At 47.6% G+C, this 16,542-nt stretch overlaps 1 protein-coding gene across 2 annotated transcripts in view; it reads left to right on the top strand.

Moving 5' to 3' along the window:
• Positions 1–11,359, top strand: part of SYT17 (synaptotagmin 17) — a 75,495-nt gene extending 64,136 nt beyond the window's left edge. For both annotated transcript variants that reach the window (XM_028091682.2, XM_088017008.1), the window contains one exon: positions 11,163–11,359. In XM_028091682.2, the coding sequence (XP_027947483.1) occupies positions 11,163–11,359 (197 nt within the window). The remainder of the gene's footprint in view (positions 1–11,162) is intronic.
• The last annotated feature ends 5,183 nt before the right edge of the window (positions 11,360–16,542 follow it).

Below are 16,542 nucleotides of genomic sequence, written 5' to 3'. Positions count from 1 at the left end.
TTCAAATATATGGGGAAAAAAATCACAGGCAGTCATGGACCCCCCACCCAGATCTGTCTCAGATTAGTTTTTCATTTCTCAGTTGGCATAGGCAAAGCAGTTCCACATTGGTCACTGGCTTCAAAAACCCAGGGTGTGCAATTATTTCATTTTGAAAGGAAATGAGTGAAAATGTGATAAATGGACTTGATCAAGGTGTAAAACTTTTGCTCTTTGAAAGACATAGTTAAGAAAATAAAAGAGTAAGGCACACCCCAGAGGAATTTTTTGCAAAACCTATCCAACAAAGAGCCTGTATCCAGAATATATAAAGAATTCCAGTAACTCAGTAACAAGATCGCTATGAAAGTAAAAGAGTTGAGTTTCTGTGTTTGTTTTTTATGATCTCAACATCTTTTGGACAACCTTTAAAAAAAATTGGAAGACTTATTCAGTCAACACCTGTATTCCCACCACCTAGCTTTTGCAATGAACATTTTGCTGTCTGCTTTACCACACATCTATCTATCCCTCTATTTATCTCAGTTCATTTTTTTTTCATGCATTTCGAGATCAGTTGCAAACATTAGTCCCATTTGTTTGTTTTTTAAAGCTGACTTTTTGTTGATGTTTAGCATACAGAAAATCACTACATAGGCATGATTGATGAAACCATTGGCTATTGGTGATTAAGTCAGTCTCCTGCCCGTCTCCTCTCTCTGGAGGCTGGGAGGTTGGGATGAACTGAAAGGTCCGACCCTGTAATCATGCTTTGGTCTTCCTGGCAGCCAGCCCCCATCCTGAAACTATCTGGAGACCTCTACCACCAGCCACCTCATTAGTAGACCAGAAGACACTCGTCACTTGAAGATTCCAAGGGTCTTAGAAGCTCTTGGGTCATGAACCCAGGACAAAGACCAAATATTATAACACAAAATGCTCTTATCGCCGCTATTACTTAGGAAATGACAAGGGTTTTAGGAGCTCTGTGTCAGGAAGTAGGGGCAGAGACTAAATATATTTTTATTATGTCATTTCCATGGCTATTCATTTGCGCATAGTCTGTGGCTTCCTTCTGCTAGGATGGCAGAGGAGTTGGGACAGAGACTGTCAGGGGCCTTTGAAGCCTAAAGTCTTTACTGTCTGGCTCTTTATGGTAAAAGTCTGCCTACCCTTGCACTAAAGTAACACCTCCGGGCACTCTTATTCATCTTATTTTTATATTTTTTTAAGATTTTATTTATTTGAGAGAGAGAAAGTGCACGAACAGGGGCAAAGGGCAGAGGGAGAGGGAGAAGCAGGCTCCCCGCCAAGCAGGGAGCCCGATGCGGGACTCCATTCCAGGACGCTGGGATCATGACCTGAGCCGAAGACAGACGCTTAACGGACTGAGCCACCCAGGCGCCCCTATTCATTTTATCATTTGCTTTACTCTCTGTTATCTTGTATTTACTTGCCCAGGGAAGAATTGACAGATCTGACTGGGAACCTGGTGAGTTTTCATCTGAAGGTCCACTGTCTTCTGGATGGGATTAAGGTGTTAAAGATCTCCCAGCCCTCCTCTTCTCTCTGGGGACCTACCCGCCCACAACAGGGAGGGAGCATTCTCTGCAGCTCCTTCAGTGAGCCTGCTGGTCAGGCTTGCCCCTGCCAAGACGAGGCCTGCACTGTGTTTGGTCAGAGAAGTTTAATTCCAGGAGAGCAAATAGTAGGGTCTGGCCCCTTTCTATAATCTAGCTAAGCTACCAATCCAACTGATACTTTGTTCTGCATCTAGCACAGCGTACCTAACCTGACCCCATGAGAATCCCCTGGGGAGCATGTGAAAAACACTGGCATCCAGTCCCCCACCCCGCAGACCCATCAACACCATCTCTTGGGCTGAGGTCCGGGCACTAGGATTTTTTTAAAAGCCTTCCAAGGGATTCACATGTTTATGATATTTCTCCTTTGTTTTCCCCATTGTTTCTCAATTATTTCAGACGACGGGGAAGATTCGGTTAATTATCCCCCTGAAGCATCTAACAGGTGTCTTGCAACTAGCTCTGAAGCCGGTTTGTAGTGAACATTTCCCCCAGAGCAATGCCAGCATGTCTAAGACATGTGTACAAGGATGATCCTCTTTCAGATATATAAATTTTGGTTCTTCGTGTAAAAACAAGCACATTACGTTATCGTCACACTTTTAAATGCTTCCTCCTAGACGGTGTGATTCAGACCTGAAAGTGATGCTTCAACCCATATGTCATCTTTATAAACGCAGGCTCCACGTGGCTCAGTTTCCACACAGAGGAGTAAAGAAATGGTCCAGCAGTGGTCCAAAGGAATTTCAAAAGGAATTTTAATCTTTTTTTTTTTAAGATTCATTTTATTTATTTTCTTTAGAGGAGGGGGGTGGGAGGGGCAGAGGGAGAGGGAGAGGGAGAGAGAGTGTCAGGCAGACTCCGCACTGAATGCGGGGTGCAATTCAGGGCTTGATCTCATGACCCTGAAGTCACGACCGGAGCCAAAGCCAAGAGTCAGATGCTTAGCCGACTGTGCCACCCAGGCACCCCAAAAGGAATTTCAATCTTGACTACTGTGTCTTGAGGAAGGAGGAAGAGACCTAATCCGTAAGCCATGGAGATAGTCCTCAGAGACCTCTACCTCCACTCCCCAGTTTCTGGTGGTGGATTAATGAAGGGAAACCCCAGGTCACATGCTTTTCCCTTAAGGCAGTGTTTCTCAGCCTCAGTGCCTGTGGACATTTTGGGCCAGTAGATCCTTTATTTTGAGGTTGTCCTGAGTATGGTAGGGTGTTTAGCAGCATCTCCTCTCCAGTGATGACCATCCAAATGTCTCCTAACGTTGGCAAATTTGGGGACCAAAATGGGCCCAGCTGAGAACAACTGCACTGAAGGAATTGAACAACTCACTTTTTTTTTTTTTTAAGATTTTCTTTATTTATTTGAGAGAGACAGATGGCAACAGAGATAGCATGAGAGAGCATGAGCAGGAAGGAGAGGGAGAAGCAGGCTCCCCACGGAGCAGGGAGCCCGATGCGGGGCTCGATCCCAGGATCCTGGGATCATGACCTGAGCCGCTTAACCAGCTGAGCCACCCAGGTGCCCCAAACAACTCACTTTAAGCCAGTATTTCCTATAGACCTGGCCAAAAGGGGCCTCTACTCTAGACCTTGTGCTTTCAGTGGGGTGAGAGGTCAGAAGGCAAGCCCAAGGAGTCAAGGTAACGTCCAGGCCCTCCTCAGGAAAGCAGGCCATGATGGTGGTGTGTGACCTCTAGACCCAAGAGATAATGATAAACTTACCTTGTAAATAGACATGTGGATACAATCATTTAGTGTAACCAAGAATCCATAGAATGGGGGCTGACACCCGATAAGCACTATATAAGTGTTAGGTGCCAGTATTATATTTTTCATATCAATAGTCTGGAGACATAAGACGGCTTCCTTGTTTGCTGCCCACCTGCAGAAGAGGCCATTCAGATGTTGGAGGCAAACCTGACCCCCCTGGGCCCTACAGAGATGATGGGACAGGCTCCAACATGGCACCTTCGTGAGGGGACTCTTTTTTTTTTTTTTTTAAAGATTTTATTTATTTATTTGACACAGCGAGAGAGGGAACACAAGCAGGGGCAGAGGGAGAGGGAGAAGCAGGCTTCCCGCGGAGCAGGGAGCCTGATGCGGGACTCGATCCCAGGACCCTGGGACCATGACCTGAGCCGAAGGCAGCCTCCTAACCAGCTGAGCCACCCAGGTGCCCCGTGAGGGGACTCTTGATGCCTCTTGCCCTACAGGCCAGCTTGAGGGCCTCACTCCCCTTCAAACACACATGCATGCAATGTATTTCTGCTCCAGATCTTGTTTTTGTCATGTAGCAGGGTCAGTGGAAGGGGAAATGGGTGAGACTTTTCTGAGACAAGAGAAGGAAAAGCGTTACTGGGCTGAGTGTCCATCCTGCTGTGCCACGTGCCGGCCCTGTGACCTTGGGCGCTCAACCTCCGAGCCCCTGTGAGCCTCTCATTCTCCATCTGCCACAGGATATAAGTAGTGCCTCCCCGAACAGGACTGTGGTGTGGATTGAGTCAAAAAATGTATATAAACTACTTCTCTCGGTGCTTAGCATACAGGACTCAGGATTTGGTATTGCTGTGGGGTTTTTTTCCTTTTTTTTAGAGAGTGAGAGTGAGCGTGCACATGTGTGTGTACTTATGGGGGGGTGGGGGGTGGCGGGGGAGGGGCAGGGAGAGAGGGAAAGAGAGAATCTAAAGCAGACTCTGCGCCCAGTGCAGAGCCCAGTCTCACAACCCTGAGATCATGACCTGGCGCCGAAATCAAGAGTCGGACCCTTAACCGACTGAGCCAACCAGGTGCCCTGTTATTGCTGATTTTTAATTACAATAATCCTGTTATCTAAACTGTCATTTTGACCATTGGAAGGAAAAACATCCGAGCAGCTGCTATGAATCACAAAATGAAACCTCACTCTTAAGTCGTGGATGAAACTTCTTAGAACCAAAGAAATGTTAGAGTTGAAGACGGCCTTAAAACCTACATAAACCCACCCATTGTATGAATGGGAAAACGGGGTCCCAGGCAAAGGATATGATCTACCTTGTTTTGAAGAAACACCTGAAACAGCTTCTAGTTTTCAGAGAGAAGAAGAAAAAAAGTGGGAATGCTATAGGTTGAGGAAGTTTTGCGAAAGTGGAGGAGAGAATGGGTACCACCTTTGTTGGGATGTGTCACAGCTGGCCCCTGGAGAGCGGGGGACGGGGAGACTGCTTGGGGGTGTCTCTGAGGGTTGGGATAGCTCCTGAACATCCAGACAAAGTGTGGGGATCCCTCCACGCTGAGGAATTAGGGAGGACTGGGAGACAGCCCGGGATGGGTTTTGCTGGCTTCGTGCATTTTTTTTTTTTTTTTATAGAAATGTGGGAATAGTGCAACTCAGTACCGAAGAGGTAGATTGGGGGGCCTGTGATGAGGTGGGGTTCTGACCATGACCTGGGGCACCCCTGCACTGTGCTATCAGCCTCGAAGCTGCTTGTGGGGGTATCACCTTGGAACCAAGCATGCAAAATGGGGAGCTGTCGAGATTTTTTTTTTTTTTCCTTTTAATTTGCAGTGTTTATGACACCCACATGCTAAGTCATCCAGCTTCCCTTCCAGACCGGCTGCCTTGGCAAACTAAATTAGCAACCCAAAGAGTTTAGCTCTTGCGGGGAAGAACAGATTCATTTTCACAGCAAATATCAACATGTGAAAGCCTCATCTTTGTCCCTGACTCACTCAGGGCACCTAGGTTTTGACTGGAGCAGTGAGCGATCTCCCTGTACCTCCCTGGGCCTCTGTCCCCCCAGCTGTAAAATGGGCCAGTGAGAGAGCAGTGGTTCTCCAGGGACAAGGGTTAGATGATGCTCCTAGGGGATGTGCGGCGATGTCTGGAGATACCTTCGGGTTGTCACAACTGGGGAGGGGACAGCTGGTGGCATCTTCCAGAGATGCTCCTCAACATCTTACACTGCTCAGAACAGCCCGGCCACACAGAATGATCTGGCTCCAAGCGTCAGTAGTGCTCAAGGTGAGAAACCTGACTCTAGAGGGTTGATACGGAGATTTAGCAAGTTAATCCACGTGATGTGCTTAGCCCTGGGCCATACGTATCGTAGGTGCTTAATAAAGCTGTTACTCTCCACGCTTCTTCCAAGCCTGGTCCCTGAGCCTCTCATCGTGCTTTGGTTTTGCCAAAGGGGTTTTGCTCACCTAACTTGCCATGGTGATTGGTGTCACAGAAGCAGACAGATATGTTGGTAATATTTTAGAGATAAGTCGAGCCTAAAATTCCAGAAGGTGGAATATGCCAGGTATACCCATGCCCTGTCTGAGGGTGGAATTGGACTTTGGTGGCTTGCCTGTCTGCACAGGGGGCCATCCTCTGAGACTGTCGCATCAGGGCGCTTGAGATTTGTTAAGGCTACGGAGAGAACACGGTGTGACCAGTAACAGCGCCTTGCTGGGCAAGGTGGTTGCCCTACTCTGTAACCCTTGGGGGGAGGGGCACTAAAGGGCTTTTGTGTGAGTAAATCGTCCACTGACTGCATCCCCTCCCCTTTGATGTTAAAAAAGTCTTCAGGTTTTTTACTGTGTTTGGTAGAGAACTTGTCACACTCCCTTTGACCCATTAACCAGAACCCTGAGCTTTCTGACGGATTCAGTCATGACAATAAAAATAAATGATCATACAGTTGAATATACCTTTGGCTCTGTGAAGGGGTACAGGGTTGTTTGCCCCTTTACTAAATGACCACATTCTGTGTACTTTTTGAAAGTTCTTGGGTGCTTGGGTGGCACAGCCTGCTAAGTGTTTCACTTTTTGATTTTGGCTCAGGTCATATTCTCAGGGTCGCGAGATCGAGCCGCACCCCGGGCTCCGCACTCAGCACAGAGTCTGCTTGAGATTCTCTCTCTCCCTCTTCCTCTGACCCTCCCCCTGCCCTCTCTAAATAAATAAATAAACTCTTAAAAAAAGAGAAAGTTCTTATATCTGCTGGTAGTTGCAATCCACTAAATTAAGTTACTGCAGATGGGGGCATGTGGGTGGCTCAGTTGGTTAAGCGTCTGACTTCGGCTCAGGTCATGATCCCAGGGTGCTGGGGTCGAGCCCCACGTCAGACTCCCCATGCCTGGCTCCCCAACTCAGCAGGGAGTCTGCTTGTCCTTCTCCCTCTGCCCCTCCCCCCACTTGTGCTCACCCTCTCTCTCAAATAAAATCTTGGGGAAAAAATTTAAAAATTACTGCAGGTGGGGAAATCAGATGACCAAGTTTATTCAGAGTATGTCTAAATCCATGAAGAGTAAATAGGTTCTTAGAGAAAGTGTGAGGAGCCCTCTCCATGGGTTTTGTGCACAAATTCTGAATCTTTTCTGACTGTTGCTACTCTCCAGATTGTACCGGCCGTTGGGAAGCCGCTTCCGGACGACGAGGGTACACGGTCCAGTAATACACTAGGGACTCGCAGTAGAATGAGCCCCCCGTAACAACCAGGAGGGATATTTGGGGATGCCTCATGACAAAATTTCTAATTGTGATTGTTTCTAAGGGGGAGGAAAGTGGGGATCTAGTTATGCAGAATTGGCTTCCTCTGCAGGGTATTTGCTGCAAATAATTCAAGTTGTATCACCAGCTAGCTCAGTGACTTGGTTTCCTTATCTGTAAAATGGAGAGCTGCGGGTATCTGGCCCTCTGTCTCTGAGCCCCTTTCTGGATTCTATAGATATCCAGTCTTAATTCCCCATTTCTCCAACAACATGCTCCCTAGAATTTACAGTGATAGCAAATCTTGATATTCTCCCAGGCAGCTTTTATCATAGAAGTCATTAGTTTTCTTCAGCTCTGGCTTTGTTATAACTTGCATTTTAAATGTTCGATTTTTAAAAGACTGTTAAGATTGCCATAACTTTACCAAGTGATTTGCAAGTGTCAGAGCCTGCCAGTTAACTCAGATGGCCATAGCAGTGACTGCTTTCCATCAAAAAGGCTGAATCACTTAGGAGTGCCTACCTTGCAAGGGCCAAGTGATTCACCAGGCCAAGGAACTTTGCAAACTGGGAAAGGGAGCATAGGATATTAGACTTCCTTTTAGTCTTCTTTGCCTTCTGGCGATTTAGTTGTGGATTCTCTAACGGCAACTTTGTTTTGTTTTTTTTCTTTTTTTTTTTTAAGATTTTATTTATTTGACAGAGAGCAGGAGAGCACAAGCAGGGGGAGCAGCATAGGGAGAGGGAGAAGCAGTCTCCCTGCTGAGCAGGGAGCCTGACATGGGGCTTGATCTGGGATCAAGACCTGAGCCGAAGGCAGTTGCTTAACCGACTGAGCCACCCAGGGGCCCCTGTTTTCTTTCCAAAACAATATGTACTGTAAGAAGTGCAAACCATACTTACATAATACCGAACACAGAAAGTTCCCTGTCCCCCCCGCACCCCCAGAGAGAGCCACTCTTTAACAGTTTGATGAAATTCCTCCAGATTGTTTTCTATTCTATATATTAACATTTTTTTTTAACAAAAATGAGATTGTGTTTACATATACTATTTTGCAACTTGCTTTTGTCTCCTAGCAATATGTCTCGGAGATGTTTCAATTTTATATATATAGGTCTATCTCATTTTACAGCAACGTTGGTTTCCATGACATTATTACATCAGAAATGATTTAATTAGTCTCCGCCAGTCTTTGTCTGGATGCTCCCCAAAGCTGATCCTAAGACAATGACTTGGGTTCAGATAGGCTACTAAGGAGGTGACGCCAGGAAGTACTGATAAGAGAGTGGAAAAGGGAGGCAAGCCAATCGGGGATATTTGATGAGTGGGTAACTGCAGCTTGGAAGATCCCCAAGACCATCAAGTTCAGTGATTCGCTGGAAGGACTCACAGACTTAGCAAAGCTATTATACTCATGGTTACAGTTTATTACAGAAAAAGGAAACAGACCAAAATCAGCAAAGGAAAGAAGCACACAGGGCAGAGTCCAGGCAAGAACAGATACGAGTTCCAGTTGCCCTCTCCCAGTGGATTTGTAAGGACAGCACTTCATTGTCCCAGGAATGATGTGGGGAGATACACTCGAAAGGGTGCCAGCCAGAAAAGTGCACGCAAGCCCTGGTGTCTGGGATATTGATCAGGCGATCGGTCCCGTATGCATCCAAGTGGCTGACCCTAGTCTCCAGCCCCTGCAGAGGTCAAACTGCTATTAATAAGAGTGGCCCAAGGACTCGACCATAAGTCATAGTTAGCATAGACTGGCGTGGCCCCGGCAGAGGGCTCTGGGTGCTTGAGAGCTGGGGGTAGCCTCTAGGGTGGGCTGGGGAGGTAGACAGGGCACCACAGCCTCAGGTACACTTCTTCACGGACATTTTTTGTTATTTACATTTTTCATTCTCACAATGTTCTAGAGCAGGAGTTGGCAAACTTTTCTATAAAGGACCAGATAGGAAATAGTTTCAGCTTTGTGGGCCACACAGTCTCTTTTGCAACTATTCAGCTCTGCTTCTGTAGTGCACTAGCAGTCATAGACATTCTGTAAACAAATGGGTTTGACCGGGTTCCAATAAAACTTTATTTACAAAACACAGGTGGCAGGCCCGATTTGGCTTAGAGGCTCTACTAACCCAGGTATTATCCAATATCCTTGTGTGTATATCTTTGTCCATTTGTGCAGATAATTCTATGGGATAAATTCCTAGAAATAGAATTGCTGGATCACAAGTTAACATTTTTTGGGGCACCTGGGTGGCTCAGTCGTTAAGCGTCTGCCTTCGGCTCAGGTCATGGTCCCGGGGTCCTGGGATCGAGCCCCGCGTCGGGCTCCCTGCTCCGTGGGGAGCCTGCTTCTCCCTCCCCGTCTTCCTCTGCCTGCCATTCTCCCTGCTTGTGCTCTCTCTCTGTCCCTCTCTCTGACAAATAAATAAATGAAATCTTTTAAAAAAAAAACAAACTTCAAATGTCTCAGAGAGCTCCTTAGTAATGTCCTTTATTAAGCAAAGATTCCTGTTCTAATTTTTCCCTTCTAGAAGGGATCTTCACGTAAACAAGGTCCCCCTGTGTGTACTGAACACTTTGCCAAGTTACAAAAAATATACAGGGTCCAATTTTTGTCCACATTGCTGACAGGTACTAGACACTGGAGTGGTATTGGACTTAGTTGTACAGGCTAGCCTTGTTCACCCTGGGTCTTTTTGGTATTTAGACCATGGATGGGGTTTTGTTTTTGTTTTTCCACTTTTCTTTTTTTCTTCCTGTTTCGCCCCCCCCTCCCCCCCAATTTTTATCATTTAGAATTCTTGATGTGAACCCCACAGGGGAGAACAGAGGCTCATTAGCATTCAAGTTCTGTTTTTGGCTGCATATTTTAGCTGGTTTATTTGATAATCGGCATCCCTCCTGGGATCCAGCCCGCTTTTGCTCGGCTCATGCTGGGTGAATTTGTGATATTTCCCATTCTGCAGTCCTTCATTTATAACCCAGACGCAGCCTGCTTTCCCGTTTGTGAGATGACATGCCCGGACTACCCACACACAGATAAAGAATTAGGCAGAACTTGGCTGGGAAGATAAATCAAGCTAACCATCTCATTAGGCTTGAAAGACACAAATTAAGCTTGCATTGGAATTAACAGAGAAGCCTTCCAAAGAGACACGCAGTACAACAAGGGGTAGAAGAAATTGCCATGGCCATTTCTCTCAGGAAGCTTGCCTCCATTGCCTGGAACAGAGGAAACATAAAGCCTCTTTTATAAAAGCTCCACAGACAGAAATTTGGGATCAAAATAGCAGTATAACCTTCACTGAGTGCTTATCTAGGTACTGTGTGCTGAGACATTACACACGTTATCTCCTCAAAACCTCACAGTGACAGATGAGGTAAAGCACTATCAAGATTCCTCTTTAACCTAGGAGGAAACTGAGTCTCAGAGAGATTCCTTCCCTTGTCTCAGGGTCCGAGAGCTAGCCTAATGGTCACCGAGGATGTCTGACCCATGGCCCATGGCTTAACCTAGTGGCTGTTCTCCAGCATGAACTGGCCTTTCAGGGGACATTGGGCCCCGTCTGGAGACATTTTGGATTGTGACAGCTGGTGAGGGTGGTGCTCTTGGCATCGAGTGCATAGAAGCCAGGGGTGCTGCTCAACATCCTGCACAGGACAGCCCCCATGACAAAGAACATCAACAATACTGCCATTGAGAAACCCCGGGTTAACTACTCAACCAGACTTCAGTGATGGCTGACTGTCCCCCTAGAACTACCCACCTATAGTGCTCTGTACACAGCGTGGCAGGGCAACGGCTGTGAGTTTAAAGTTGCGTATTATAGGGGACGCAGCTATCTGGCAGAAGGACCAGCCAGTGCGGAAGCCAGGAGGCAGGAACCTGCCTGGCATGGTGAGGAACAGCTGGCCACCTGGTATACCTGGAGTGAAGGGACTCACGGGCAGATGAGATGAGGGAAGTGGGGCGTTCTTACCATTAAAAGAAACAGATGATGTCCTAAAAGCAAGGAGCCCATGTCTGCAGTTGAGGAACGTGTAGACTAACAACAACCTCTGTCTTGTTCCCACCTCCCTGTTCCGTTTCTCTCCTTCCTCTGACCTCCTCCCCGCCGCCCTCGCCCCTCTGGCTCCCTAGTGTTTGGCCACAACATGAAGAGCAGCAACGACTTCATCGGAAGGATTGTCATTGGCCAGTACTCTTCAGGCCCCTCCGAATCCAACCACTGGCGGCGAATGCTCAACACTCACCGCACGGCCGTAGAGCAGTGGCACAGCCTGAGGTCTCGGGCCGAGTGTGACCGTGTGTCTCCTGCCTCGCTGGAGGTGACCTGAGAGCTGTGGGAAAAGCAGCTTTCATTTGTTTAAAAAAAAAAAAAAGAAAATTTAAGGCAGAAAGAAAACATGTCACATGCCTATTACATCCACACAACACACACACACACACACACACACACACTCAAATACACACACACACACACTAAATCCTCTCAGAACTGAGAGGAAGCTGACTATTGAACACAAAATGGTTGCCCTCAATGAGCAAAGCCTGAGAACTTTCTAGAAACCCCATCTGTACGTCACGAGCTGAGTGGGCTCTGCTGTGAGACTTATTGGCAGTGCTTGCTCCTGTTGATACCCTTACCCCTAAATGCACTTTCAACCCTCAGGCCAGAGAAGGGGCCTCCCCAAGGGTGCCAGCCTCCATCGAGATGAAATTCTCCAAGAGCTTGGCCAGTGTGTGGGAGGCCCGACCCCCACACCCAAAAGGCACACCTGCTGATTGGGTGGCTTTCTGAATGGGCTGCTGTTCCCTGGGGGGTTCTTCAGACCTGATACATTCCCCCAAAAATGTAAGTACCTTGTCTTCTCTTTAGTGGACGTGATAGATTAGACTATTTGGAGAAGCCAGATGGCCTCAAAAAATATTCCAGTGTAAGAAACTTCCCTGGCTTAACTGAATTTGTCCTTGTGTTAGCTTATTCCTAAGGACCCCCTGTGGGGAATGTTTTCGTGTGTGCCCTCACAGGTGAACACGTGTGTGTCCCTGTGTGTCCTCCTGGCGAGCAAGGTGGTCGGCAGGACCTCAGTCCTGAGCACTCCCTTCTCTCTGCCCCTCCCAGTGAAATTTCACCCCGTGTCCTCCTGTCTGTCACGGCCCCACCTTCAGTAACAGCATGTGCGTATGTCAAGTAAATAGAATATGATAGAGCAAAAGTAACCTTTTTTGACGATTCATGGTGATTGTGGCACACGGAAGACTTGCAAAGGACGGTTACCTGGATTAAAATGGCCACCGTGCTCCCGTCCAAGAGGACTCCTTCCTTGTCATACTCTGAGCATCTTTCTGTGTTTGTGTGTGAACCAAAGTCATTTTTCTCATGCTAAGGAATTAGTGTAGTTAGGATAGATCTCTCCCTGTTGGATGCTTCTGTATCTTTCCCACAGCCTCTTGTCTGGCATAATGGGGAGCTATTTATTGAAATTAAAGATTATTTATTTGTGCCATGCATTTGAGTTATCTTTTTCTTCATGAACATGGGGCATGAAGAGTGCAAGGTGTTTCGGTCACCGCTGCTGTGTAACAAACCATCCCAATGACTCAGAGCCCTGACGTGGCAGGGAGGTCAAAGGGGAAGGCAGGAGGGCGAGGTTAGGTTAAGTTTCTCAAGAGAAAAAAAGAGACTACAAAATGACTTCCTTATCATCGTTGTACAGAAGAGGATAAACGCATGAGAGAACGGGGGCGCTGGGGTGGCTCAGTCGCTTAAGCGTCTGCCTTCAGCTTGGGTCCTGGTCCCAGGGTCCTGGGATCGAGCCCCACATCGGGCTCCCTGCTCGGCGAGGAGCCTGCTTCTCCCCCTTCCCTCTGCTCCTTCCCCTGCTGTCTCTTTCTCCCTCTCAACTAAATAAATAGAATCTCTAAAAAACAAAAAACCATGAGAGAACAAAGAGCATGAGGAAGACCGGAACATAGCAGGCGTTGGGCACTAGAGAGGAGGGACTACCGGTGACTGAGCCCATGGGCTTTGGAGCCGAAGAAACCATGGTTCAAATCATGGACTCACCTCTCTCTAATTGTGTATCCTTGCACAAGCCATATGACTTCTCTGAGCTATGGTCTCCTCATTATCTTAGTTAGGTGTACCTCAAAAGCAGACCTTGAGGCAAGGACTTGGGTGCTGCTTGTTTACTGGGGAGGGGACCCCAGGAAGCATTAAATGGAAGAACAAGTCAGAGAAAGGAGAAAAACAGATGAAGGCTGCCTTGACTAGCACTGTGGGCAGCTGGGGCGCAGTCATGCTGGGGACCCTGGAGAATACACTTGACAATGATCATGATGGGGAAGCTGGGGTATTTTAACTCCCGACGCTTATCCCTCAGGGCCTGAGGGTTGCCCCTGGAGACGTGAAATGTTTGGCACTTTAGGACTGTCCTGTGTGGGCTGAGCAAGCTTCAGTAGCACCAAGAAATCCCCAGGCAGAGAATGGGGTGGTGGGTGGGGGGCCACGTTCTCGGCCAAGTGTGAGGTCTGCATGCGCTGCAGCCACAGGGAAAGTCAGAGGGCCTGAGAGCGCGCTCTGAGGTGGAGCATCCCCAGCATCCGCCTCCCTCATCAGTAATAAGAGGGCTGACTCAGCACCATGGGAAATGCCAAACATCTCACGTAGTCCTCATGCGGAAACCCACACGGAAAATGTTCTTATTTCCCTTTTGCAAAGGAGGAAGCCAGGGCTTAATGAGATTAAGTGGCCAGTAAGTGATAGAGTTGGATACCAGCTTGGGCCTGCCGGACTTGAGAGCCTGTTACGGGCTGGATTGTGGCCCCCTCAAAAAAGATGGCAGCCTGACCCCCAGTACCTCAGAGTGTGACCTCTTTGGAGATCGGGTCTTTACAGAGGTAGTCAAGTTGAAGTGAGGCCATTGACTGGGCCCTAATCCAGTATGACCAGTGTCCTTATAAAAAAAGCGGGGGGGCAGAGATTAGGACCCAGAGACAGAAACACACAGAAGGAATATGATGGGCAGAGACACAGAAGGTTGTAGATCCATCCCTCACAGCCCTCAGAAGGAGCCAACCCTGCGGACACCTTGATTTTGGACTTCTGGCCTCCAGAACTGTGAGACCATGAATTTCTGGTGTGGTGAACTATGCTCGCTGGACTATCCTGTCTGAAAATAGGGCGACTCTTGTTAGCCCGCACGGTTCATTTGAGGATTAGCCTGGATAATGGCCGCACTGTCTCTACATGCAGTACATGCAGACTGTTCCTGCGAGGCACACATCAGGCCATGTTTGCTGGTTGGCCAGAGGGGACAGTTGCAGGATGGTTGTCAGAGCTGTCCACGTCTCTAAGGAGAGAGTTTGTCAGGAGACTAGGGAAGTGTGTTGAAAGGTGAAGGAATGACTTGGTTTCTATAGAAACTTGGGCTCAGTGTGCCCTGTCGTGGGCTACCCATTAGCATCCTGCTCCTCCTCCTCAGCTGTAAGATGGGAAAGGAGATTCACCGGCCACCTACGCACCCTCTTTGGAGTGTGGGGACCCAAGTTCAAAGGGAGGAGGTGGGGTGGGAGCGGTGGGGTGAAGTTTGAAAGCCGAGTGTGTTTTCCCACAGCCAGTCCTTGAGTCCTCTCGTCTCTTGAGATTCCAGAGCCCCTCAGGATTTCAGTCCACCCCCGGGAGTTGACAGAAGCTATGACCTCTGCCAGCCCAGCTCAGACATGCTGAGTCCCAGGGCGCCAGGAACAGCTGTTTGGAGCTCTGATATTTCACTTTCAAAACACTGGGAATCACGGCAGGGGAGGAAAGAAGGACTCCTTTCCTTTCTGAGTGGCCTGTCTGCCACTGTCACTGAGCTACCTGCCCTTTCCATGTTCAAAAAGACCATTGAAAATAACTCAGGGATTGGGGCACCTGGCTGGCTCAGCTGGTACAGCGTGCGACTCTTGATCTCGGGGTTGTAAATTCAAGCCCCGTGTTGGATGTAGAGATTACTGAAAAAATAAAATCTTAGGGGCGCCCAGGTGGCTCCATCAGTTAGGTGTCCGACTCTTGATTTTGGCTCAGGTCATGCTCTTGGGGTGGTGGGATTAAGCCCCGCATCAGGCTCTGTGCTCAGTGGGGAGTGTGCTTGAAGATTCTCTCCCTCTGCCCCCCTCCCACCCCCGTGCACACACACGCTCTCTCTCTCTCTCTCTCATAGATCTCTTTAGAAAATAAAGTCTTAAATAAATAACTCAGGAATGATCATCACTACGTAAAAACTAAAATTAATGCCTAGAAAAAAACTGACAGCATCACCCTCAAAGTTGGCCGGGGTTATCCTTTGGGAGGTGGTTTTACTGCTCAACCATATACCTTACCGTATGGTATTTTTGAAGGTTGCATCATGATCTAATGGTAGCTAACGTATATTAAGCACTTACCGTGTCAAGCACTGTTCTAAGCACTTGTATGAGGCAAGAACTGATTTGTTCCCATTTTGCAGATGAGGAAACTGAGGCTTATGGGATTACATAACAGTATGTGGTCCTACTGCAGCAGGTGCCTGAAGGGGAAAGCCATGAAATGAACTCGCCTCCACTGTCCCTTTTATAACGTGGTGAGGGCGCAGGGGACTTTGTTTTACTGGTAAATAAACAGCATTTTTTTAAAAGCTAAGAAACTAATGGAGGTGATTAGATGATAGAGGAGAGGTGGGAGAGGAGAGGAGGGGAGAGGAGGTGGTCTGAATCCCCAGACCACCATGAGCACAGGGTGTGTGGAGGTGTATCTGGGGGTGGGAGGGCGGGTGAGGCCATCACACCATAATACCACTTTAGGAAGGCAGAGAATGTATATACTATGTTACAAAGAGACCTCTGCAACCTCCAAATGACAGATTGATTTGTTAAGTAAGGAAATTACCTACTTTCTGGTCAGTAAACTTGAGGTCTAAAGCAGGGGTTGGCAAACTCGGGCCCATGGACCAAATCCAGCCTGCTGCTTATTTTTGTAAATGAAGTTTTACTGGAAGCCAGCCAGGTCCATTCCTATAGTCTGTGGCAGAGTTGAGTAGTTGTGACTGAGTCCGTGTGGCCAGCAAAGCCTAAAATACTTGCTATCTGGCTCTACAGAAGTTTAAGTTACAATAAAGTAGGATGAACGAATGAGTCTAGAGAGCTAATGCATGGCATAATGAATACAGGACTGGACTGAATGCTGAAATTTGCAAAGAGAGTAGATTTCAGGTGCTCTCATCACGAAAAAGAATGTAACCATGTGAGGAGATGCTACCTTAATCAGTGTGACTGTAGGAGCATTTCACTGTGCACGTGTCTATTGAATCATCAGGTTGCATACTTTAGATTTATACAATTTTTATTTAAAAATAGAATTAAAAAAAAAAAGTTTGCCTACCCCTGCCTAGAACAATGCTTCACAAACTGTAACGTACACACAACCCCTTGATTCTGATTCGGGGGGTCTGGTGTGGGGCCTGAAATTCTGCCTTTTTGAACAAGCTCCCAGGAGACA

Source organism: Eumetopias jubatus, unplaced genomic scaffold, assembly GCF_037043125.1.
Source record: "Eumetopias jubatus isolate StellerSeaLion01/CBP00866 unplaced genomic scaffold, mEumJub1_p1.0 scaffold_12, whole genome shotgun sequence".
Classification (NCBI taxonomy): domain Eukaryota; kingdom Metazoa; phylum Chordata; class Mammalia; order Carnivora; family Otariidae; genus Eumetopias; species Eumetopias jubatus.
Note: the sequence above shows the minus strand (reverse complement) of the source record. Positions and strands in the feature narration are given on the sequence as shown.